At 36.3% G+C, this 25,913-nt stretch overlaps 4 protein-coding genes across 8 annotated transcripts; 1 reads left to right on the top strand and 3 right to left on the bottom strand.

Annotated features, from left to right (window-relative positions):
- The first annotated feature begins 1,204 nt into the window (after nt 1-1,204).
- Nucleotides 1,205-5,043, top strand: LOC110772597 (coiled-coil protein (DUF572)). Its single transcript, XM_021977056.2, has 9 exons — nt 1,205-1,342; nt 1,483-1,738; nt 1,960-2,109; nt 2,213-2,347; nt 2,592-2,657; nt 3,251-3,304; nt 3,443-3,529; nt 4,468-4,549; nt 4,641-5,043. Exons 2-9 carry the CDS (start codon nt 1,541-1,543, stop codon nt 4,898-4,900), a joined length of 1,032 nt encoding a protein of 343 aa, XP_021832748.1. The 5' UTR covers nt 1,205-1,342; nt 1,483-1,540; the 3' UTR covers nt 4,901-5,043.
- A 614-nt stretch (nt 5,044-5,657) lies between these two features.
- On the bottom strand, nt 5,658-9,049 carry LOC110772225 (interactor of constitutive active ROPs 1). 4 transcript variants are annotated; one of them, XM_088251969.1, is made up of 4 exons: nt 8,692-9,049; nt 7,973-8,135; nt 7,345-7,422; nt 5,658-7,055 (listed from the first exon to the last, which is right to left on the bottom strand). In XM_088251969.1, exons 3-4 carry the CDS (start codon nt 7,356-7,358, stop codon nt 5,924-5,926), a joined length of 1,146 nt encoding a protein of 381 aa, XP_088108095.1. In that variant the 5' UTR covers nt 7,359-7,422; nt 7,973-8,135; nt 8,692-9,049; the 3' UTR covers nt 5,658-5,923. The 4 variants fall into 4 exon arrangements, with proteins under 4 accessions (XP_088108095.1, XP_021832350.1, XP_021832343.1 ...); XM_021976658.2 differs by having other exon boundaries at nt 8,005-8,135; XM_021976651.2 differs by lacking the exon at nt 7,973-8,135.
- Nucleotides 9,050-11,690: 2,641 nt separating this feature from the next.
- On the bottom strand, nt 11,691-18,685 carry LOC110772137 (E3 ubiquitin-protein ligase DA2L). Of its 2 annotated transcripts, XM_021976555.2 has the most exons (10): nt 18,366-18,685; nt 17,426-17,536; nt 17,081-17,301; nt 16,553-16,604; nt 16,426-16,471; nt 16,218-16,299; nt 15,956-16,097; nt 15,771-15,873; nt 14,467-14,533; nt 11,691-12,513 (listed from the first exon to the last, which is right to left on the bottom strand). In XM_021976555.2, exons 3-10 carry the CDS (start codon nt 17,270-17,272, stop codon nt 11,947-11,949), a joined length of 1,251 nt encoding a protein of 416 aa, XP_021832247.2. In that variant the 5' UTR covers nt 17,273-17,301; nt 17,426-17,536; nt 18,366-18,685; the 3' UTR covers nt 11,691-11,946. The 2 variants fall into 2 exon arrangements, with proteins under 2 accessions (XP_021832247.2, XP_021832239.2); XM_021976547.2 differs by having other exon boundaries at nt 17,081-17,536; nt 18,366-18,684.
- A 3,555-nt stretch (nt 18,686-22,240) lies between these two features.
- Nucleotides 22,241-22,978, bottom strand: LOC110772626 (VQ motif-containing protein 1). Its single transcript, XM_021977084.2, has one exon. It carries the CDS (start codon nt 22,799-22,801, stop codon nt 22,427-22,429), a length of 375 nt encoding a protein of 124 aa, XP_021832776.1. The 5' UTR covers nt 22,802-22,978; the 3' UTR covers nt 22,241-22,426.
- Between the last annotated feature and the right edge of the window lie 2,935 nt (nt 22,979-25,913).

The raw sequence follows: 25,913 nt of genomic DNA, 5'->3' as shown, positions 1-25,913 counted from the left end.
ACGGAGCTGTATTAAGGTTAGGGGTGGCCTTGGCCCCCTCACCACAAATCAATACTTGTCAAAATTATATTTCATTATGAATATGGTAGTAAATCTTTATGAAAGAAAATCACTCATTTCAATTTAGTACTCTTGTAGGTAATAATTTATTCAATAGGCCAATAAAAGCATATAACCAAACTTTGTGTTTGACGTTTTGGCCCCCTAAATATAAAATCCTAGCTCTGTCCAGTAAAGAAGTTTTATCAACTATTCATGACAACGATGAAACATTCAAAAACCCCTCCTTTTTTTAATTTCTAAATCCAAACCTAAAATACTATTTAATTAACAAAAATATTAAGAGATTTTCTATTTAAACCCTGCACTTCTCTTTGTTCACCCCAATACTGAAATCATTAAGCTGTAAGTTTTATTATTGTGTAAAAAGATAAAAAAGGTCATCCAACTTAATAATTAACCCTAGTATATCTATACACACACCCTACACCCCACCACTCTTCATATCAAGTTTTAGAAAAATACAAACTCCTCTACATCCTATTGTCAGATTACTCTTCTCTTTTAAAGACATAGAAAATTGACGAGCCTACCTCTGTAAATATGTGTGGGAGTTGATGGAAAGGCTTGTTGATTATCAACTCAACAATACCCAAGTGTTGGAATTCCAGTTACAGTTCTTGGAGAGAGGTAAAGTTGTTCTCTTTCTCTAGAAAGTATTACATTTCGGGTTTAGGGTTCTATTTGTTTGTGTTTTTTTTGCTGGGAACAAAGAAAATTGTGGGGTTTAAATAAAAAATCTCTTTTATTTCTTATTTTTTCAGTTTGAGGTGTATTTAAGGGTAGTTTGGGAAGATAGTGGGGTTTTCTTAGAAATTGTGAAAATTTAAATTAAAAGATGGGATGAACTTAGAACATGGGGTGAACTAAGAGAAGTGTGGGGTTTAAATAGAAAATCTCAATATTAAAACACCACTCTATTGTCTTTTAATTTTTTTTTTAAAAATTTCATATATACCTATATCTATATATTTACCTAATTAAAGGCAAATAGTCAATAAAATAAAAATCGATCCTTAAATAAATTGGTTTACTTTAGTTATACTAGTTTGATTGCCTTTCGAACAAAAAAATTAAAAAACTAGTTTGATTGCCTAAATCGAATATTTCAACCAATAATTGGGAGACCATTTTGGTCAATAACCCAACAGTGTTACATTGAAGCCGGACCGACCGACTCAGCCGGTCTAGTTGGAAAAACCAAAAAACTCGGCGCTCTCTGGCTTAACATATAAGTCCCTACGATTCTCCAAAATACCTAAAAAGCTCGCGCGTTCAACAGGTATCATCTTCCACACCGAGTCCTCCTATTTTCACAAGAATTCTTCTTTGTTTGGGGTTTTACGAATCCTATATATAGACATCTATTTTTCACAACATAAAACTTCCACACTAACTGAATCTTTCGGATATTTCGTTTAGAAAGAGAAGCAAATTGAATTGAATCAGAGAGCTTAAGGGTTTTTGAAGAGAAGCGAAGATGGGAGAGCGTAAGGTTCTGAACAAGTACTATCCACCGGACTTCGACCCATCGAAGCTGCCCAGAATAAGGAGGCCCAAGAATCAACAGATAAAGGTGCGGATGATGCTTCCCATGAGCATTCGCTGCAATACTTGTGGCAATTACATCTACAAAGGCACCAAATTCAATTCTCGCAAAGAAGATGTCGTCGGAGAGGTACTTCGTTGATCAGTAGGGTTTCTAATTGCATAGCCTAGCTCGCCTTGATTTGATTTATAAGGTTTTTCTTTTTGTTTTAACTCATAATCGGTATGCTTGTTTTTTGAGAACAATCGTCTTGGCCTTTGGGGCAATTGGTGTTCGATTATTTGTTTTGGTTTGACACGATATTTGTTATGTTCTGTGGACTGACTTGTTAATGTTTTTATCATTTGCAGACGTATTTGGGAATTCAAATATTTAGATTTTACTTCAAATGTACCAAGTGCTCCGCTGAGCTCGCGATGAAGACAGACCCACAGAATTCAGACTATGTTGTTGAGGCCGGTGCTACACGAAATTTTGAACCCTGGCGCAATGAGGATGAGGTAAAAGAGAAGCAAAAGAAAAAAAAGGATAATTTTCAGATTCCCTTGTACTGTGATCACTGATCAACATTGTTTAACAGCCCGATATAAATTTTGTTTTCAGGAATTAGATAAGGAGAAACAAAAAAGGGAGTCTGAAGAAATGGGAGATGCCATGAAATCCTTGGAGAACAGAACCCAGGATTCAAAAAGAGAGATGGACATCATGGCTGCTTTGGATGAGATGAAGTCCATGAAGGTAGGTGCCTGACTAGTGTATCTTGTGACAAGGTCATCAAATTTGATGCTTTGTAACTTGGATAGATGGATAGATAATGTACTGGATGTGATGTAATTATACAGTTCTGCAACTAAATTGTAGTGCATCACATTTACGTTTATGTAAATTTGTATATGTATAATATGTTATGTAGTATTCAATTCCTTTGTGTCGGCTGCAAGTCAGTATCCTCTAATACTAATACAATGTTTGTGGTTTCCAGGCCAGACATTTTAATGTGAGTGTGGATGATATGTTGGAGGCTTTGAAACACACGGCTGCGTTAAAGGTACAAATTTATGCACTTTTTATATCTAGACCAGTTTAAACCCAATAAATACACACATGTATATATATGGTATTGCTCCCTGTCCAGTGTCGTGTATTGTATGGTGTATACATGCGAATCTCTTTAGATATTATTATGCAAAAACATATAGGACCGTGGTTCCTGAATTGTGTGATGTTGTGGTTTCCATGAATTTGTTACAACATCATGTAATTCAGGGTACAATAACAATTAGCCAAAAATTTTGATAGGGAACTTCTAAAGCCCAGTATTATAATGAGTCGGTTGACTGTCTTTTTAATTAAGAAAGAAAAAAGAAGCTGCACTTAATTAAAAGTGAGTTGAATTATCTTCTTGTTCTGAACCCAGTCAATGGATAAACCAGATACCTGCTGTAATCAGCTTATTGAAATGAGATACGTCACCTAGGGAGGTGAATTTGAAGGAGTGAAGAGTTTTATTATATACATGCGCTTGTTCTTTCAGAAGCATGTTTTGTGCATTCATTTCTATCTACAACTTGCTCTGCTACCCGTTTAGTGTCAGTTTTATTATTTAGTTTTGAATGTAATAAAATATTGATGTGCTGACAGGAGAAAATGATTGAAGAGGAGGATGAAGCAGCCTTAAAATCAGTACTATTCCATGTTAGTATTGACGTACTACCTTTGTTTTATGTCCAGCTTAATTTTGTTTCTTTTTCTTTTATTTTTCCTATTCTTTATTGTGGGCTGTTTCTTTCTAATACGACCATTCTTTTTTTGTTTTCCAAAAAATTTATGCAGAACTCAAAAGATTTTGTTCGAAGGGTTCCTGATGAAGATATTGAGCCTTTAAGTGGCAACGGTGAAACATCAGATCATAATTTCAAGGTATGACTTCTTGGTTGTTGTTTAGATATTGGTGTCTTTTCAAAGAATACATAGACAATGTATTGAACCTTTTTTTAAAGATTAATCCAGCTCTACCTTATAGGGTCTTTTATGCCCGTCCCTGGATGGAGTGCGGTTTTTGATATAGGTGTACAGCATGTGTTCTTATTTTCGTTTTACTTGAAGTGTGTATTCTTCATTCTTTACTAAATAGTCTCCGCATAGATTGTGTTGAGCATTTCAAGTGGGGTCCTATAAACAATTGGATCCATGCTACCTCCACAATGCACTGCAGAGAATATGCTTCCACTATCTTCAAATCATTGTCATTCCTCCAGATTTAGCATTTCCCTTTGAACTTGGTTATTGTAGTGCAAATGGCAGAAACAATCCTCTATATAGGATCTGTTCCCTTATGTCATCAAGCTCGACGTAATTTTAGGTAGATGACTTGTAAAGATTAGTCAAGTCTTTAGCATGTGGTTGTTGATATTCCTTACAGATAATTCTACGTGCCCTTTGAGGTCTACATGGTGCTTCCACTATTTAAGTACTTTTTAGGCCTGTAATATGGTGTAGGAAAAAGGTTTAGCTTGAGAGTCTTTAGATATGACGTGATGTTAGAGGAGAAAATTTTGAACATCAATATAGGGAGGATGAAGGCTTTATAGATGAAGAGGAGAGAGAGTGGGTGGGCAAAAAACTGAAAGTTTCTTTTCATAATTGCTGGAAATTGCATAGTAACACTTACACTGGGTGGTGATCAATCACCCTGCGGAATGAAAGGAATTAATACTTTCCCCTGTGGGCTAGTAGGCCTCAACTTGCTTAAATAACACTGACCATGTTTTATGTCGCAACAGTTAATGTGATATCCATGTCTCTGTAATGGACAACAGTAAGCTTACGAATGTTTGTGTGCACATTTTACCATGCAGAGGCCAAAGCTTACCCAAGACGCACCTAGCAACCCGACAGATTGGTTGACAAAAAGCAGTATTTTTAATATAAGCAAGAGAGGTATGCTCGACACACTAAGTTTTCGTCTCTGAATTCCTTTAGAGATTCCCGTTTGGCATTATTGAGCATTTTATTATTTGGCTATTGACAGGAAATCAAAATGGCTCAGAAGCTTCAACTGATGCTAAATTCACTTTGAAGTCGTCAACTGTTAGGGTTTCTATAGTTAAGAAACCAGTTGCGGCTGAAGGTAACAAGTCAGCGGAAGGAGAAGATAAGAAACAATTGGGAGAGGAGGTTCAAAATTCTACAAAACCAGCTGATGAAAAGCAAGAGGGAGAGAATAAAACCAATGCTACAAGCAATGTATTACAGTCGTTGTGCCAAAACTATGATAGTGATGATGAATAGTTGTCGATTAGTTTTATCTACTTCTCATATTTATTCCCATAATCATGTATTGAGGAAATCTTTTCAGTATATCCTGATCTATCTTGGTTCCCATTATGTATTAAGAGAATGAATGTTGTCAAAATGAAAACATAACTTCCGAAGTGTGGGCCTAACTTTTCAAAAGGAAATATTTTAACTTTCTGGTTCCCCATAATTAGTACTAGGTATACATGGTGATTGTTGTATAGGCAGATTGAGACCCTAGTCACAGGAGAAATGCCACCCAAAGCGTGCTTTTGGCACCAGAAATTGTGAATGTTGATTAGGGAAACAATGTACCAATCAACAAGGACGTGCTTAGATCATCTTGTCTGATACAATTTGGAAGGGGAAGAAACTACACAACATAATCATGATCTGCTTGTCTGAAGCAATTTATTTATCTGAAAAGAGAAACAATAGGAATTTAGGAACTCTTGCCAGCCACTATGATTGTTCTCCTCAAATACATATTCCAAGTCATAAGGTGCAAATTGAGTGGTCTCATTCACAAACCCACTTCTGCTAACCTCTCTGATTTACAGAACTGGATATAATTATGATTTTGGCCTGATTGTGGATGCTTAAGCATCTGGCTGGGTTAGCTTTCTGCAGGATATCTTATTGTTTTTGCATAATGCGTTTATTTTCTCTTTTGTTCTGCAAAATATGATGTGATATTAGACAAAGCAACAAAATGATGAAAATACCATAGGGATGGAGAATTGCATTCAGGTAAGGCAACAACAAAATGTCCCATTTATTAGCAAAGAGTTACTAAAACCTTACTCATAAACTGAAATAAAACATGTCAAGATCATTTCAAACAATTATACAAAGCCTTAGAAAATGCTAAGAAAAACAGTGGCTAAGACGGTAGTCTGAAGTACACTGCCTACCGAATGTGAAACAGTAAGGAACTGTTTTGCCACCATCGAACACATTAACAGAAACATATTTTTGAAGTTAAGCATGGGAGCCAAGAGATGCAAAAAGGTATCTCTATCTCTGGCCCTTCTTTTTCCACAAGTCACCGAACATTTTTATCCCGGAACCCTTTCGTTTCCCACTACCAAATCCATCATCCAAATCATCAGCAGGTGACCCAACAAAGCCAGCATAGCCACCAGCTGGTGGCTCAAACACTCCACCAAAGTGCTTATCCATGGAGCCACACCTCTCAGAAATCCTCCCATTCATCTCCATACCCCCAGAAAGTACTGCTGCAGCAGCATCTGCTGCCTTTCTCCACTGCTCTGTCTGTACTCTCATCTTCTTCATCTCAGCGTCCATTGCTTCCTTTTCTCCTTCCATTGCTTGCAGCTTCTCATTCAACTGGCCTGCACTGGTCTTACTTGCTTCCAGCTCTTCTTCAAGCTGGCTTAACTTCAAGGTCATTTCCTTGTCCTTTGCCTGTGCAGATGAGAAATTTAAAGCTGCCTCATTCAGCTGATTTTTCAAACCCTCATTTTCTTGACCAAACACCTCTAGCTCCTTCGCCTTCTCTTCCAACTCAGCTCTTAGCATGTTTATCTCATCATTCTTCAAAGCCAGGTCATGTAAGGACAGTTTCTCTGGTTCCATAACTGATGGTGGTTCAGCTGATATATCAACTGGTTTGGTTTCTTCTTCCACTTCATCAGTCTCGCTAGGTTCAACCTTGGGCTCAACTGTGACGTTTTCCACGGGGACTTCGAAAACATCAGTTTCCCTTTGGCAGTCATCTGGAACTTCCTCAGAGATACAACTGTCTGTTTTGTTAGAATCTTGAATCTCCAATGAGGGATGCGTTTCATGGATTTTCACTGGCTCTAAAGTCACAACTGGTTTCTTAGTTTTCTTTTCCAGTTTCTCTTGGGCTTCTTTCTTTGCAGCCTCAGCTGAAGCCAACTGCTCTTTCAAAATCCTTAGCTCGTCTTGTGCTTGCCCAAGTTGCGATTCTAAATCAGCAAGGCGGGTTCCAAGCTTCTTTTGATTTAGTGGATCAGATTGTGTACCTCTTGGGGAGCGACGATCTCCTAGCTTTGGACTTCGGTCAGTGATTGGTCGATGATGGAGTGGATCTGAATCAGAGCTTGAAGTCCTGAGCTGATGTGCTCCTCGAGGAGACGGCCTCTGAACCATTTCGGAGCCCCTATTCCTCAAAAGCAATGATAAGAAATTTCCATCAGAATTCCATTTGCATATATACTCACATATCTCTCAGGGTAAAGCTGAAGACATGTAATATGAAGCATTAGAGTTCAAAAAAGAACTTTCTATTAGGATAATACACAGTTCTGATCACTGTATTTAGGCCCGAAAACAGATTTGGTCACCCTTGCAGCTGTAATTATAGCATGCACATAAACACGTCTTCACAGCAGCAGGACACAGAAATCAAACCCAGATAAAAGTTTTTATGATAAAGAGCATCCTCTAACCTTGATCGCGGCATTTGTTGAGCTTAGAAGATTGGCTGAAGAAAAGAGACGAGGACTTGCAAGTTGAAAGCTTGTGTTCTGCACAATTTTAGTTGTGATCATAAGAAAGAAATAAGCAGTCTGAATAAAACACATAACTAGGATATCAGCATAATAATGGTAGTTGAAAATGCTGTTGTATGTATTATCGAATAAAAATTTCATGCTTCTTTTAACTCACATTCTACCTTAACCTACTTTGATGCAAAATACAAGGTGGGAAAAATGATCCTGGAGCAACTAATATTTTGATGCAATAGAAGTTCCAAAATAATAATCATATTCTACTTCCTCTGAGGATCATTCTTCTAACAGAAGCATGCCTAAACTTACTAGGGCAATGACATTCAAATATCCCTGCTAAGCACAAAGCCACTACTGCTCACAAATGAGAGCTTGTATAAACTATAAAGGGTAAATTGACCCATCTGGAAAAAAGATGTGGTTACTCAATTCAAGGCATATTTTCACTTTTTGAAAAACTCTATTTCCCTCATAGACTGCATCTCACCCAGTATGCTTCTGGGACAGTGCAAAAGCATTCTAAAACATCTCTTCCCCACCCACCATGTATCTTATTATACATTACCACATCATCAAATGCAAGGCATGCTTTTCAACCTAAAAGCTCAGAGTATTTCTTGGGCTTGAAATTTGGCAGGGGGGCACTCTCGTCATTTGGCATTTTTGCTCCAAAATTGCATCCACTTTTCTTTTGTTCCGCTGACAAGCTCATGCAATGTGCTGGAAGGCTGAAAAGTGGATACTTTTATAAAAATCATGTGACAATCGCTTTGTGTCCTATGATGTCTATTATCATTAAGCTCATGTAATTTTCTGTATTTTTTTTCCTTGGAGAGTCTAAATGGAAGTAAAAGTCTCAATAAAATGTACCTCATGTATCCAAAGTAAGATAATAAAAAATTCAAGACTCGGATCCTTGAACAATATCAGTCCAAAACAAAAGCATCCATGAACAGTATCAGTCTCCAAACAAAAGGATCCTTGAACAATAAACCCCCTCTCTATCTCTGTGAGTGTGTGTCTATGACTGTTTCTGGTTGTGAAGAAAGAGAAAAGGGAAAGAAAGTTTCGAGTATTTGGATCTCAACACTCACGGTGAGGAGTTTTTGGTAGCCACTAGTCACTAGATATCAACTTTTACTTCTCTGCCTCTCTTTCTTACCATCAAAGGACATGATTAACAGTTAAACACCCAACTGGCAGAAAATGTGACAATAAAAGGTAAGAAAACAGCACAAAAATAAAAATCCAAAAGCAGTGGAAACAGTAGAAATAGGTTCTCACCTTGCCGCGAAGTAATATCAGGGTCTAAACTAACACTCTGTTTTGTGATCTGAGTGGCATCGGAACCGGAAGAACTCCATGAAAGACCTCTCCTTGTGAATATGTAATATGCAAATGGGGATTAAAGAGAACAACCCATTTGCTAGAGAGTGGTAAAGGATGGTTTTTTGAGCTCCACAGGTTGGGTTGGTGTTAAAAGCTGGCAGCTTTCTTTTGAAACATTCTGACTAGGCGGTAAAAACACTGCCCAGAAGAGCTATCTACCTAGAAAGAGAGTGTCTGAAAATGAAGACAGCCTAGATAGAGAAACAAGTTTGAATTAAAGGAAGTGAGAGAGAGAGAGAGAGAGAGAGAGAGAGAGAGTGGATTTCAGCTTTTCAAGAAGGTGCAAGAAGAAGAGGACAAAAGGGTAATTTTAAAGAAAGGACTAATAATTCAATATAAGGATCTTGGGAAAATCCAACCTGTATAAATCTTGCTATCGTAAACTCTTGTCTTTTTGTCTCTTTTCGAAGTTCAAACCTTTTTTAAACTCTCTCAACTTTTTCCTTTTGTTTCTTTAATGGCACTGCGTGCATTTTGACCATATAAATATGTGCATTTTGACAATGCGTGCATGTATAGAAGGAAAAGGCTGTTTAGGGGCAGTGCATGCAAATAAATAGACATCTTGGAATCACCTCCTCTATCCTTGTTCATTCCAAGTTTTGTAATCCAAACTTTAAAGCTGACCCAAAAAATAAACCAAACTTTATACAAGCGTATTGAAGGAGAGCGATCGCATCCTCTGGTACTTGGATAAACGCTTTTAATCACTTCTGTTGTAAAACTCTTACAAACTTACAGCTTAGCTTTTATTCAATGCAGTTTAATTAACAACACCCTTCTTTTATTTTTCTTTCTTTTTGATAATCTTAACAGCACACGGGTGTATAGTATTATTATTGTTAAGCTATCACTGTAATTGACCCCACTTGATCTCCAAGACATAATCATGGTGTTTAACAAAAAGATATAATCATGGTAATATGATTTAGTGGTTGATTGATACTAATGAACTTTTGTTCACTATTTGCAATAAGGAAAATGCTAGAGGCACTAACTTTGGGCACCAACTTGCTCACCAACTCTCTAATAGAGCATGTGACCCGTTGTATTGGCGGGCTCTACCTCTATTAGAGAGTTGATGAGCAAGTTGGTGCCCAAAGTTGGTGCCTCTAGCACCACCCTTGCAATAATGCAATGGGGTCACATTATTATTGCTCCAATGTGGCCACGTCGAACCAACCCCCGCTCAAAGCCTGAATGTTGCCTATATTTCATTTGTTGGGAGTTTAATGTGCCATGTGAGCAAACGCACTTTATATGGAAGCAATTGCTTCTCTCTGAGGTAATTATCTATACAGCACATAAAATTTGGTACTATTTCACAAGAATCAAAATCTGTTGGTTTTAACTTAGCTTCTACGCCAAAGCCTCTCATAGGAGAAAAAAATTCATGCAATGGGAATAGCACTTTTTGCTATTGCCGGCAATGACACGTGAGATAACTTTTTCATGTGTCATTATATTATTGATCGGAAATAGCAAAACAATGTTATCCCCGTTACAAGTAAGTTTTTTATGGTCACGTAGACTCTCCAAGTACTCTAAAGTCTAAACTGAACCACACCCTTAAATTCATGCAGAGGACAGTCTTAAATCAAGTTTTTTTTAATTAAAGACACACTTGAAGTTGAAGATGACATCTCTAAAGAAAATAAAGAGGTGGTAGCTCTTAGTCACTCATAAGTGATGAGTCAAACCCAAGACCTATTAACATATGTAAAAACAATATTGAGAGAGGTGAATCAAATAGAGGATTTAGGGTAGAACGGAACTACGAAAGGGCTCGCTCACCGGTTCAAATGTTTTCGTTACCAGTGATGAAGCCATTGTTTGGTCTGAAGTCAAATTTGGCTTAATTCCAAATGAAAAAAAAATACCCAAGAGTACTGGTCCCTTTTGTCTGTCTATAAAATAAGAGCATCTGTGCTAATAATGTAGCTGAACAGTGAGGAATTAGGTCACCATGTGGTCCTCACTCAAATTGCAAGCTAGAAAAACAAAGCTTGTGGGCAATCAAAGAAAAGGAGTAGCTGAGTTTTGTTATGTTCATAGCAAAGAGATGGACAAAATGCATGTGAAACTTAAATGTTTATGATATCTCTTCACCTACTCTGAGGCCCAATCTCATAAATCCAGCACCTCCCCCACATTATTAGATTTGGGGCCATGCAAATCCCCCATTTTTGAATTGCTTTGCTGATGACGGCACCCACCACCGCTACAAGAGTCAAAATTCTGCAAGGATGTCTTTTGCAATCATCAAAGACCCACTCAACAAACATTATTTGAATTTTGAACCCGAATTGATGTAAGGCAATGTGGATGATCAAGTGATAAGTTTACATTACTTCAGCTTCCCTCTAAACCATGGAGTAATCTTCCAATACTACATTTAAAAAATTCTTTTTAATCTCTACACGTAGGTTTCGAATACCTCTATACAGAAGGTTATAACAGTTCATGGGTGGGAGTTGCCTCCCTTGCCCCTACAAAACCGACTTGTAAAGAAAGGGTACCGTCTCAAGATATGTTACTTTTCAAATGTGACATGGGAAAGATGGCGAATTTTTAGATCAAATTGACATGGGAAAGATATGTTATACAACCTGCACTTCAACTTCACAGGTCGGGGAAAAAGTACAAATAAAATAACCAGGCTCAGAATCAAATTCTTTATACAATTCTCATTTCATGTTTCTTCAACTGTATCTTCAGGCATGCTCTTCTCCAATCTATGGGGAGCAACCAGCGGATAACTCCATTTCACTGTTGATATTGTAACAATGAGGCATACATTTTCTTAGAAGTAAAAGGAAAACGAAATCAATCCTTGGGACTCGCTAATCAAGTTGACCATATATAGGAGTGGAAGGGTGGAAATCAGTAGGAAATAGCAAAACCAGTAGCCTTTCATTTCATTAGAATAATAATCTGTTTTTCCTTTCACATCTATAATAGAGACAGAGATGGAGTGAGAGTGAGGGAGAATCATCACTACCTTGGCCTTTCTACTAGTCACTTGCATTCTTTCTTTCTTCTTTTTTTTCTCGGGTGCAGTTGCCGTGCTCGAAGGCTCGGCTAGTGAACTGCCAAGGCCACACACCATATCTGTTTCAGGATTAACTATCACTAGTATTATGACTTAAACTACTGCCATGGAACTCCAGGTCCACTGGCCACAGCTCTAGCCTCAGCCAGAGAAACGGCCATGGCCAGCATCATCTGCTCCTCAAAACTCTCAGGAACAATAGGGTCTGGGACATTTTGAAGATCGCCCTCAATCTCATTTCCTGTTGGCGGCGCAGATGTACTGCCGGCATCTTCTGTTGTGTCAGAGCTTGCATAACTCGTCCGTGTTGTGTCGGCATTCCATTCTCTGTCATCCTGTGTCAAAGGCATCCCATGATTGATAGACATTTCAGAAGAGCTCACTGCAGCTGAATAATTTTCAGATTCCCTGTCCACCCTGTTGTAAAACCTGCTAGTGCCTGGAACCATACTGAACCCTGGCACATTACCACCAGGATTAGTAGATGATTCTCCACTTGTTTGCTGTCGTTCTGCAAGAGCAGCTATTGCGCAAGCAAGACCCCCAGATGGTGATGATGAACCGGAAACTGAAACCATAGCTGGTGAGACATAGCTTTGTCTTGTGACAAATTGTTCAGATGGAGCAACATCCCCATAAGATGGAGACTTGTGTCTCCCATTCTCCTGAAAATATAATTTTTTTTGCAATTCAGAAAAGTTGAAGACTTCACATCATATCTTCCAACAGAAAACTAGATAGAAATACAGATTCACTTCAATAATAACCTGAATAGGAAAGCAGTAGACATAATCATATAACTTCCACAAATTGGAAATGTGTGTATGGGCGTGCAGTCCTGATGGGGAAGGAGAGATTTTGTGCATACCAGCAAATATATCAACCAAAACAAAATAAAAACACAAAACTCATAGCAATAGAAAATTAGTAAAAGACAACAATGTATAATGGAGCTCCAAATCACCATTTTACAACACAAGAAGGATAACACTGCAGAACCTTGCTTTGAAGCACATCTTCCTACATCTACGCCGATGCTGGTCATCAAGACTATACAGGAAATACTTTGCATTGTTCTATCACTTTGAGAGATATCTTATAACAAATAATGTACATCATCTAACAAATATCTGCTATAAATCTCCACCTAAGAACTATTAGTATTTATCCCTGTTCTTACTCTCTGATGGACTGCTATTGGATCGAATAATGACAAAGAAAAGAATGTTCAATGGATTGAATAAGACATTGTGAAGAAAAAGGATGGTGTTTCCCAAAGAAAAGAATGTCATTAGATTCATGCAACAAGAGAATCGTTTAGTTTGCTTCGTAAGATAGAGATCTGCATTGCAGAAAAATTGTTTGAAGCATTAACACACAGATTCTGAAAAATCAGAAGTGAAGTCCAAATGACAAGTCCCCATAATCATGCCAGCACCATTTTGTCAAACGAAAACAAGTGCTCAAGCTAAATGGCTCAATTATTGTAGTTCAGTATGACACCTGTAGAAATATGGCTAGGATAATAGGAAAGACAAGACAAAATCTACGAGTAACATTGAATATGATCAGACGCATAAGGAAGGACTTGTGTGGCCACTGAGTGGCAGCTGCTGCCTTATAAAATATTAGTTGACATATAACTAAAACCGGACCTAGTCATGAGAATTTAATAGAATATAATTTTCCCATTACTGATTCTATGAATGTTGTTTAATGAGTTTGGAGCTGGCATCCAAGTAAAAGAAGACAAGAAGCTGTAAGGACGGCAGTACATAGAATAACATCATTACCTTCCCCCTCTGACAAAAGGCATCAAATCTCAAAGTTGACTTTGTCAGAGATGACCAATTAGTAAACCAACTACCGTGATTCATAGTGCACCAGTGGTTAAAAGTACCACTAAGTTCTTTTGTGATTCACTAAGAACACAATGCAAAGGGAAAATTTTAGAAACTAATAAATTTATAGAAAAAACCAAAAACAACTAGTACGCAATCAACTAACTTCAGTAACAGGAAACTTTGTTTAATGTTTACAATGAAATAAGAGAGAATTCAAATTGCTCACAACTGCTCATCTAAACTCAAGATACAACAAGGATGATTAAATCTAAAGCTCAGATGTTGTGTTATCTGCATAAGGAGATATTCTACTCAAATAGTTTGATAGAGGGAGCTTTCACTCAAATGGTTTGATATAGGGAGCTTTCACTCAAATAGTTTAAATATCTTTCATATAATGATGTCAAAAGTACAAGTTCTAATGCTCACTATTGCAAATTGAGCGCTTCAGCCTCAAGATTATACAGTTCACCACTCTCTGTGGCACATAAATCATCTGAACATCCTCGCCTTCATTTCAATGTTGGGTGCCAATCAAACCAATCATTACTTACTAGGCGCCAATTAAGAGTACTCACTAAAAATATGACCTTGAAAGAAACACTTCAACAACCACATACTAGAGTTCAATGTAAAAACTAAGAAAAGAAAAAAGAAATCATCATATAATATTGGTTTCACTTTGAACGGCTATTACACATGGTTTTCATACAGTTTTGTAGCTAAGTTTATTTCAAACAGAATCCATAACTTCTACAAATTTACAACTTTTACCTGAATAGAAAGCCAAATTGCTTCCATGACCATTATATCCTCAAGATCCAGATCGAATTCATCCTCCCTGCAGTTTCGGAGTTTAAACTAGAAATTAAAAACAGGGTTGGAAAAAGTTGTTTCATACCATGTATGAAACATATCAAGTACTAGTAATCCTATTCTGACCTATTTTTTTATTAGTGTCCTATACAAGTTGTCATGTATCTCGTAAAATAAATGCTCAAGATTAAGACCCTTTTATCTGTAAAGTTCTAATCTAAATCCATCACTCTTACACCCCCATCAACAGAAAACAACATGCTAACACAACCAAGAAAAAAGAATCCTTTAATCCTGCAACAGTTCAAGAAAAACCTTATCATAAACAAAATAATTATTAAACAAACATTATTTTTCACAATACCAATCAAAATAAGGTTATATGTATTTGACATTAGCCAGACATGTTTATTCCTCGTGTTGACAGGCCATTTCTGAATTTGTATAGTAATGGTCGAACTTAACCAGATTACTTTGTGTCAGGTTTGTGCCATGTTGGAATTTCCAGCCCTTGTTAGTTAGGATGACATCTTGAAAATATTATCCCATTTTCAGTGTTTCCCTAAACTGAAATCATAAATCTAATTGAGTGGATGCTTGATGCATGCTAGACTCAGACTCTTCAGTAGCAACTATGACATGCAATTATCACAAACACATGTTATGCGTACACATCTGCTTGAGCAAGCAACAAAGCATATGCATCCAGGACACAAAATCAGATTCTATCATTCTAAGACCAAACTACAATTCCAAACAGCTTCACAATTATCTACTATTACATCACATCTCTAACAAGCACAAATAACCCATACAAGTAACCCTTAGAACAGAACATCTGCTACTTATAATTTAAAAAAAAAAATCTCACATTTATCATTTGAAAAGCCAGATAACTCTGGTGAAAACTCTTTACTTTTTCAAATACATTTAGACTGGTTAGATACTGACAGGCACAAAGGTGCATATATAATGGTTGTTGACGTGAGAAACCAGAGCAACCTGTTCACTCGTACACAAGCTAGGATCTCAGTGGTAAAAGTTCCAGGAACATTTGGAAAGCAATTCTCAATCAGATAATTAGCTGCAGTTTTAGATGTCAATTTTTCCTCATTTTTTGTTTTCTTTTCTAAATGCATTCATGTATTTTTCTAATCTATAAACTAGGACAAGATAACACAAGAAAATAAAAATCTCTCAAACCCCAATTTCTTACATGGTTAAAGACACACACACACCAAGAAAAGGAAAATACTGTATACCTGTACACTCTCGGAGGTGGAGGTTGCCTAAACATTGAGACAGCGCATGAATCTTGAGAAGAAGCAATTTCCTCTCCTTCTGCTGGAGAAGCGGAAGACGGAACTGCGAGAATTTTTTTTTCTCATCACCTAAATAAATAAATACTTGTACAATAGAAGAAACCACAATATTAGTTAAATTTTACCAGTAACGCTGTATTCATCACCCACTGGTGCCATGTTTCTGCTTGAAGAGCTTAGTAGTTGTCTTATCTGCATTCTTTCTTCTTCATCCTGAATTTCTTGCTGTCGCATTCTAATTTTCGCTTCTATGACTCGCTGTTCTTCCTGCAGAGTTTCCAGAAATGCAAATAATGTCCAAGATCCATCACGTAGCCAAAATCAGTAGAACAATTCCACAATTTATTAAAAAATACATAAATTTTATTGTGACAGTATGATTCTTACAATTTGCTCCAGGCCCTTTTCTTCCTTTGATTTCACACCACGGAACTCCACAGCATAATTAGACGTTTTACAAAAAGGGCACCTAATTATGTTAAGTGAAACAAGTACATAGAGCAAAATGCAATGAATAGAAAATGACGGTTTCCAAATGTTCAATTTTGAAGTGCACTTCCGAAATTGAAGGCATAACATCGGTAACAAAGGATACTGCGTAGGACGAGTTGAATTGGGAACTTTCATCTGCAGAAAACACTCTGGGAAAAATGAAGACTAATCAATCTCATGCAAATATTTATAGCTGAAGTATCAAGTGTAAAAAAATTTAAAATAATAACCTGTACAAATGCCTTTCATGCAACATCTTGATCTATTAAGACTTGGGTAATACTGAAACAAGACAAGAAAAAGATGTAATAGGATGGCAAGAAGTCTTACAGAGCACAAATAATTACAAGTTAAATTTCAATTTAACTATTTCATACATTCAAATTCAATGAGTTCTTCCCTGGATGGTGTCTAAGATGAAATTTATAAATAATTTAAAAAATGAGAAATTTCTCAATTGCCCAAGTACCAGAAAATTAGTCAAAGAAAACCTCTTGAAAAAAATATCAACTTAGTTCTGTATGGTTCAAAAAACAAAAAAAATAGAAGGGAAATTTGGATTGTCGCTTAAGCTTCTGTATTCTAACAATATTAAAATGAGTTAGACCATCCAGCATTGTGACTGCACTAAATATAAGGTAATGTAATTTCTTACAGCTGCTTTTCTTCAATTTAAAAGAAAGCAAAATGCAGACGAGAAATAGTATCAAAAAAGAAAAGTATAAGAAAACTAAAATGAGTCACAATAAAAGTCAAACCAGAAAGCAAATTGGACATTCTTCAAGATCGCAAGTGCATTCTTCATCTCCAGGAAAGCAAGGAGCAAGCTTGGATTCCAGTATGAGCTTCTTGAGCTTCTTATGATCCACATCTTTGTGGTGGTAAAGCCCCTGAGGCCTTGTGTACTTCTCATCAATCACCTGTCTCCTTCTTCCAAGCTTATTACCCATCCAATATGGTTCACTTCTTCTCGCTTATTCTTCAATTTATGAAAACAAATCAACGATAATAACAAGAATGACAAACCAATTTCTCACAGTCACCAATTTCTTTGAACAACAAAAGCATTGCTACGCACAAAATTTTACTTTGGAACACTATACCAAGAAGCTAGAATATGATCTTAGCTCTTATATTACAACACAATTGTCAAAGCAGCAAAGTGCTTTCAATTGAATAGTCGATATTTGCAGCCAAAAGACATCCTCTTAATCCTGCAGTTGATTAAAACAAAAGCAACAACCTCAATATAAGTCCTTTACAAGACAAGAAAAGAATACCTCACTTTCTAAGAATCAATTCAATTGACCTTACATTGGTGCCAAAAATATTGCCGCAATCATAATAAAATGAACACTCAAAAGAAGAATTTTAACATAAAACTTCAAGCCATCCTAGTGTTTTTCTTCACGAACAAAGAAGCAAAGAAGCAAAGAAGCAAAGAATAAAGCAAGCACAAGGACTTGGAACCACATTTTCCAGTTTGGCACAATTACAAACATACACTGTACCACAAAGGCAAGAACCCTAACAATCCTTTAGTATACCAGAACGCCATCATCTTTACTACAGAACTCTTAAGCCCGTAGTCAATTGCGGCAATTCCTCTAAAAACATGCCAGAAGTGTAAAACCGAAAGCAAAAGCAGAGAATCCGAACACAAAGCCAGGAATTTCATTTGAAGAAAAATCAAAGCTTCAACAAACGAAGAAAACGAAGCAGAACTCCACTGAAAACGCCATGTTTTTAGGAGCAACGTGAAGAACCCTAATTTAAGCGGCGGTAAATACTCCCTGAGTTTTCAATTGCCAACAATCTGCTTCCGAAACACAACTCGGCAGCAGCAAAAACACAAACGAAAAGCACAAAAATCGAACGAAAACCCCAAATTCGCTTCAAAATTCAATTTTCCGCTTCAGAATTTCGCAAAATAATGAACAAAAACACAGATATGAATTAACAACAGTTCAGTACGACACATAGTTTGCATTAAGCTCAAATTCAAAAGCCTAACAATTAGCAATCAGAAACTGAAAAACGAACCTTCAAATTATTGAAAGTATAGAAGAACACTTCGTCGATTTCACAGAGAGAGAGAGAGAGAGAGAGAGAGAGAGAGAGAGAGTCTCTCTGGGGATGAAAATGAAGTCGGAGAGTGACTTGTTAACGAGAAGAGGAACACGATTAGAACTTTCTCCGAGACGCAGAAAATTTCCTCTTTTGCTTTTTGTATTTTTTTCTCTATTTAAAAATATTTTAATTCGTTTTTTTAAAACTATTTATTTTCTCGTTAGTGTTTGTTTTCTTTCGGCCTCCGTGGTTTATCCGACGGAAATTTTTATACATAGAGAGAGAGAGGGATTAGTGTGTAGGCAAAGGACGGTGGAGTAGTAGGCGAGAAAAGAATATGTAAAAGGATAGGGGGCCTAAAGCAGCAGAACAGACGCTTCTGTTTCTCTTCCACGCGCCTCTTTTCCCGCGTGTCCCTCACTCCCACTTTTTTTTCTTTGTTCTGACTTCCAAATAAAAAAACAAAAAACAAAAAACAAGATGATTGTTGATCTTTGGTCTCTAGCACCACTTGCATTTTGTTTGACCAGATTATCATTAGGCTTTATTTTATTATATGGATGAACTTTAGCATATATATGGTGATATTTTTATTTTTTAAAATTAAATTTTTTTTGTTTATCTCGTAGTTTTAAAATTAAAAAAATGAAACATAACGTGTTTGTGCCACATACAGGCTAAACAATTTATGTATAATTCCAAGGCAAGGCAAGGCAAACCTATAATAAACATATATTGTTGAATTAATCAAACAATATATATATATATATATATATATATTAACATCAATTTATATATGGATAATGAATGGTGAGTGGCTTGAACGCTCCATGAGATTCAAGTAGGAATCTTAGAGCTTACATATTTCTATAAAGCAAAATGTATTGGCCCCCATGAAATGGTTTGCTTTTTGTCGAGACCCATATGATTTAGACCACGATCTCACGCCATTGAATCAGCTGACCAAAATCCATATTTTTGACCCGTATCTTAACCCAATGTTTTTGCACTATATAAATAAATATAAATGGTGCAAATGGGTTGCGCACCCAAACCAAATGCCCCTAAAATAAATCCACAAACTCACAAAGTTTTTTATTTGGGCTAATCCATTTTTAAAATCTAATTAAATGGGTTGGATTGGGTGATGTTGGGTTATCTGAATTGGTTATGGAGGTTGCAACAATGTCTTGCTCTTATTTTGTCCTATTTGCGCAGTGTGAGAAAACCAACCTAACCTGTTTGTAACTTCGGATGGGAAAAGTACAAAAATTGTTCTCTCTTAATGGGAAGAATGTCAAACCCTAATTCTCTCATTTCCTAAATTAAGGAAGATTATATCGTTTTGCAGCAGAAATTTGTGATTTTGGTTTACCTAATCTGTTCGTTGGTTTTTTTTTTCTTCTTCTTTTGCGAATGAGATTTTCTTCATTAAACCTGCCGGATTACATGCTTATAATGTTTATACTCATTCCTAATTTTTTGTTTTTAAGTTTAGAATATAGGGATTTGAACTTTGTAACATCTTCCAACAAAATGAATAAAAACATTACTTGGTCTTAATGCGATACCTAAAATTAAAATTATGGGATGACTTGGACAACCTTTATACTAAGGGTAGAATTCATAAGTTCTCTAAACAATTTTGTGGACAATGCCCTTCTACCCATTATGTTATTAACTATTGAAAAGATTTTGGTTTTGTGTGGAAGACATGGTAGCATATTGGAATATGAAGCTATCTTGTTAAAGTTATTTCCTAATTGGCTGCCAAACCAATTTGGGATTTTTCTAATATTCTATATGAGGGGGGATGCCAAACTTGTTGTGGGCAACATTATTGGAAAGGCTACCTTAGCCTAATTGGCAGCTTCGTAGTTATGTATGTCTAGGTTAACTATGTGGCACGCAGTTTGCCTAAATTGTATGGGTCCCCTATCCGAGTAGGTTGGTTAATTAGTTCTTTTTGTTTGTTGTTTTTTTCCTTCTTGCTTTAAAATATGAAAGATGGTTACATAACAAAATATGTATTGTGTTGTTTTTTTCCTTCTTGCATGACACGTGGATTATTTAGAATAAAATAATTAAGGATCGAGTGAAGATGGTCAAAAAAGTTGTCCTTTGATGCGAGGGTTATGCAAAGGCATGCCAGCTATCACGGTCACTTCGGGCGTGATAGCGATGAGCGAATTTTGGTGGTGTGGATAATAGGTTGCGCCGTGGATTTTGACTTCGTTGAGTGACCAGGGCCGAGTGAGGAACACGATCTCGACCGTTGGGTTCTCAACTTTGGTAACAAAGTTGTTGGTGCCATATGTGCTAGTCAAGTGCTTGTAAGACTACTGTGTTCGGTGAAAAGAGCTCGGCTGTCAATTTGATCTCTCAAGTCCTCTTTGAATTATAAAATAAAATAAAGCTTAAATGAGAAATCATGGGTGAATTGGATGATGCTCAAATGAAAACTTTGATGAACATAGCTGTTTATTGATATAAAATATGGACAATTACAATGATGGTGCTCAAGAGAACTTTGAACAAGCCTCAAAGTCTCTCGGTGATATAGCTACGTGGTTCCTAGGAAAACAATAAAATTTTAACTAAGTTCGATATGAGATGAAATTTAAGCAGCATTTTGGGTTGATTTTGTTTGAAACGTTGAGTGTCTAAAAATGAAGTATAAGTCCCTTATTTATAGGCAAATGTTGCCGCTTTCAAAAGCTGCCGAGAAAATCGGCCATCACTCAAATTGTTGCGTAAGCCGCCTTCTTGACCTCAAGTCATGCCTCGATCACAGGTCCCTAGGCTTGTCCTTCTACACGCGTTTCCTTTGTGAGTTCCAAAGCCTGCATTTATGTGTGCACAAGTTTCAAAAATTAGTTAAACGTCGCATCATTCCCTTTGCCCTCTGCGTACCATTCTGATTAATACAGGTCACATGATACCTTTTCCTAAAGTCGGTACTTGCAACTTTTACTCAGTCGAGATTCTTTGGCCAAGGAACAAGCTGCCGAGCTTTGACTTTGGCCGAGTTTTATCATGGATTTAATTGAGCCATTATCAAAGTTCTTGGGCTGAGATTTTGACCCATATATATGTATTTGGGCTTCTCATTCTGATCCTATCTTTAAAATAGAATCGAATCCATTGTTCGGGTCGAGTCAAAAGCATCAAGAAATCTTTACAAAAATCTTGACATACATGGCTTGTAATAGTCTCTAAACCCTGAATTTGAAATTACTCGATTCAAATGGGCCTAGGGGTCTTAGACATGAGTGAATTTGTAGTACTACGAAACGAACATTCCTCATCTCTAATGTAGAAATAAATGTTTCCGTTGTTTTTCTCATCAAATTGCGAATTTCATTACAAGAACCAAGGCAAAACAATCCAAGAACCAAGCTAAAAAAAGAACACAAAGAAAGTCCACATCACTAAAAGTTAAATATGTTCACAGGTCAAGGTCAAGCCCACAAAACTCAAAACGACCAACACCCTAGAACTCAGACGTGCATTAAAACACTTCAAAAAAAGCTGATAAGTACCTAGGTCCAGCCATCTTGTACTACAGAGGGGGCGCAAATGAATGGTGGGAACGGATCAGCCACAGAATTCCCGTGACAAGCATAGAGCCACGCAGGCGCAGGGGTCAATTCACAACGATCCTTTATTGCCGTGTATTTTTTGAATGATTCAAGCTCTCTCTCTTTTTAAAAAAAATAAAATAAAATTTCAAGCTTTGAGATTCACTAGAAAAAACTGAGAACAGTGCGTGATTTTTTATTTTTGGTTTCTGGAAAATTTCCTGGTTAATGATTATAACTTTTGCCTACAATATATACCCAGTAATATGATACATATAACGTTACTCTGAAATTCCTCAAACAAATTTGATATATATCATATCAGTTTTTCTTTTATGCGGCCGTTGTAAACGGGAAGGAAATCATGAAGTAGTAATACAAAATACATGATGTCTGGACGACATAAAAGAAAATATGCATATCATACATATAGAACTTTTAAAAATAAAATAACTAATCAATCCAAAAATCCTCCACTGGGGGCATCTCTCTAAACAGTCTTTCAAACTCCTTGAACGATATATTTTTCATCAAAACTGAAGAATTACTCTGAGACATCGTGGTCGTCTTTCCGCCATTAACACTGCAACTAGTGTTATTTGATGATTCCATAACATTAACATTAGTCCTCCCACCATAATTATTGATCCCCTGATCTCTCAAGAAGCACTGGCTCTTTGCAACAATATTATTTGGCTCCTGCATTTCATATGCCACCCTTGAGTCTTTCCCAGTTAGCTTTTGCACCACATCTTTGAAGCTCATGGCGTCTGTCTCCACATACTTGGTGTTGATGATCACAACCTTCACACACTTTCCACTCGACATCAAAAACACAAAATTAATCTCTCTCTCTCTGCAAGCTGGTTTTGAATAAGGGTTAATTTGGTAAACTGGGTACTTGGGGTTTTGCGATTTGAATTGCTAGTGGTTCAAGATGTTTGGTTTTATAGTGGAAGGGGAAGGAAATGGTGATTCGGGGAAGACTTGTACGGCAAGGTGGGGGCTGAGTTGACAGTTTGGGTTGACCGTTGTGTTGTATCTTGTATGTATGTATGTTAATGAAGGCTCAAGCTAGCTAGAAAAAATACAAATAAATATATATTTTATATATAAGCAGTCTAGAAAGACCAGATTGGGTCAAAGCACGCAATTGAGAAAGTCTTGCATGTCCTCATCAGTCCATGTAAGCATGTGATACGAAGGAGGTGAGGGTTGGAATTGATTCGATGGGCCATGCATTTATAAATTGTGTGTAGTGGGATGAGCATATATGAGACTCAGTACTAATTGGAGAAAGGGTTAACAACTTTTCCTTTTTATAATCACGATATTATAAACTACTCTAATGTACGAGAAGAGAGATTGAACTCGGGTGCAAGAGGAGTGGATACACTGCCTTAACCAAATTGCTTAATCCACATCCCTAAAGAAGGGTTGAAAACTTAAAAGGGTCAATTTGACAACATGCATGAGTATTACAAATTACAAATCAAGGTCAAAGCACACGTGTTAATTCAAATTACGTGGTGGACAGGGTTCATTGTTTTTCTCCAATTACATGTCAATTATTGGGCATCTTTCAAATACGATCAAAAAACGTAAACTGTTTTAACTGCTTCTTTCATCATCCAACTATCATGGAAAGTCCAAGTTTGTCCTACTCGTTGAAAAGATGAACAAGGGGCTTCGCATTTGTAGTGCTAAGGTCTTTTTTTGGTCAACTTGTGCTGCTATTTGAATATTTGGTAATCCTATAAAATTACAAGTTAATCTTACTTTTAATTTGTTGACCAAGTACTATATGTTGCAACTTCAACCTGAAACCCTCCAGAAGCAACGCGCATATTGACATTATTTTAACATATGCTTGGTATTTTTTTCAACCGTCGTTTTGAGGCTCAAAATGTTTCTGGAAAGAGCATGCTGTGGAAGTCAAAAATTTAAAAATAAAAATTTTCAAGGCAATATATAAAGAAAAACACACAAATATATCATTGTCAACGAATCTCAGTTTCCACTGAATTTCATTAGGATACTAAATATAGTTAAGTCAAACAACAAATGAGGGGTTTTTTTTTTATACCCAGTTTAGAATGTGTCGTGAGGGTTTAATTTTCTTGTTGAGTTTAGAAAATATAATTATTTGATTGAGGAGAAAACTTCTAAATGAAGTGTTGAAGAAATGCGAGGAAAGAAAACTATTTCCAAGAAGAAAGGAAATATTTGTTTTGTATTTGTGTAATCATGGTTATACCTATGGATACTTGTCAAGTGTCGAAAATGATGGTGATGATACACCTTAGGTTAAAGTTATGAGCAAAATTACTCTCAAGAAGAAATGTCAGGAAACAAAAATTCCAAAAAGAAATGTGAGGAACCCGATCGATTGACCAAATAATAAAAATTGGTATTAAATTTATATATGTGTGGTTTTAGAGTTAAGAGTCGCGTATATTATGTCAATAAAGTCAAGGTAATTAGGAGGATAACTACGGAGTTGATAATTTCTTTGTCTAGAGAATAAAGAGGACAGAGAGTTGGTTGGAGGCCTAAATTGCTTGAAAATAGAGCTTGGGCAGGAAATTGTCAACAGCCTCATAAATTTGTTTGGGCATGGAAATGACTCGGCCAACAATGTATAACTCCGACATTGTTGGGAACCACAGAAGAAGAAGAAGAAGAAGAAGTCATTTTTGAACAAATTATTTTATTACAGTTACAGAGTCGGTGGGATGGGGTAATTTTTGTGAGGTTGTTGAAATTCTTCATCTTTTTACCTATTTTGACTCAAATTGATGCGAGAACGATATATATTTGTGGTAAGTTCTATACCTAGTCGTGGCAGAGTAGCTTTTATTATAAGTGCATTGGCTCTTTATAAAAGTATATGTTTATAAATAACTTATTGTTTGTCAAACAAAAACATTGTAACCCAAAAAATAAAAAATTATTAATGAAGACACTATATGAAGATGGATTTAGATTTGATAATATCCATGCTTTGGAAGAATGACCAAACAAATACTAGATGCAATGCAATATAATTAGATTTGAGAACAAATACATCTATGTTATAAATCCAAGTTTAAATAGAAAATATAAAGTGAGTTGTTATTGGCAGTCCACCACAATGCAAAGCTCGTGAGATCACATTGTAATGGTGATGTACCTAAGTTTACAATGCAAAGTCTGGAATATCTTCTAACATTAAAAAATATATATATACATATTAGACCAAGAATATGTACTTATTTTAGCTTGATAATCTACCTTAAATTGTGCTGATAAGAGAATTTTGTTTCTATAAAACCAAGATGAGAATTTTTTTTCTTCCTTTTAACTTAAAAAGTTGATCATAGGAGATTTTGGCGAATTGTAATTGAATGTGGAGAGAAGCGATTATAATTGAAGTGATTATTAGCCTATCTAGAATCACTCCCAAACGACCGTATAATTTTTACTTTTTGTCTTAAAGTAATATTTAAACGTTACAAGTATCCTAGAATTTCTCAACCAAAAAAAAAAGGTTACAAGTATCCATATCCCTATTGAATCATCCTCCTATATTGTCCTATCTCTTTCCTTTTAGATATATTAAAAAGCAGAAACAAATAGTCCAATATAGGCCGAAATAGGAAAATCATTCAAACTACATACCAAAAGTAACGACGGTACCATGAACAACAATCATCAGAAAAGGGGGAAACAAATCTTTAATAGCTTCATCATAGGCAAGCCCTACGTTGAACCATATAACATATGTTATATATATATATACAAGTACAGGAAAGAAGTCAAAACATTCGAAAAAGATAAAGAAGAACCCAAAAAACCAAGAAGAAGAAGAAAAGGGAGACATGGGTATAATCATTTCTTCTCTAGGTAGGGTCTTCTTGCTATTGTTCTTGTTGGTATGGGTAACAGAAGGTCTTACCCA

The sequence above is a fragment of the Prunus avium genome, chromosome 4, assembly GCF_965620075.1.
Source record: "Prunus avium chromosome 4, drPruAviu1.hap1.1, whole genome shotgun sequence".
NCBI classification, from domain to species: Eukaryota; Viridiplantae; Streptophyta; class Magnoliopsida; order Rosales; family Rosaceae; genus Prunus; species Prunus avium.
The sequence above is the reverse complement of the archived record's forward strand: the minus strand, read 5'-3'. Positions and strand labels throughout refer to the sequence as shown.

Coding starts and splice junctions, on each gene's coding strand:
- LOC110772597 (XM_021977056.2), top strand. CDS start 1,541: ATGGGAGAGCGTAAGGTTCTGAACAAGTACTATCCACCGGACTTCGAC. Junction 1,739..1,959: donor AAGAAGATGTCGTCGGAGAG/GTACTTCGTTGA, acceptor TATCATTTGCAG/ACGTATTTGGGAATTCAAAT. Junction 2,110..2,212: donor CCTGGCGCAATGAGGATGAG/GTAAAAGAGAAG, acceptor TTTTGTTTTCAG/GAATTAGATAAGGAGAAACA.
- LOC110772137 (XM_021976555.2), bottom strand. CDS start 17,272: ATGGGTAATAAGCTTGGAAGAAGGAGACAGGTGATTGATGAGAAGTAC. Junction 16,098..16,217: donor AAAAGGGCCTGGAGCAAATT/GTAAGAATCATA, acceptor GAAACTCTGCAG/GAAGAACAGCGAGTCATAGA. Junction 14,534..15,770: donor CCACCTCCGAGAGTGTACAG/GTATACAGTATT, acceptor CCGAAACTGCAG/GGAGGATGAATTCGATCTGG.
- LOC110772626 (XM_021977084.2), bottom strand. CDS start 22,801: ATGTCGAGTGGAAAGTGTGTGAAGGTTGTGATCATCAACACCAAGTAT.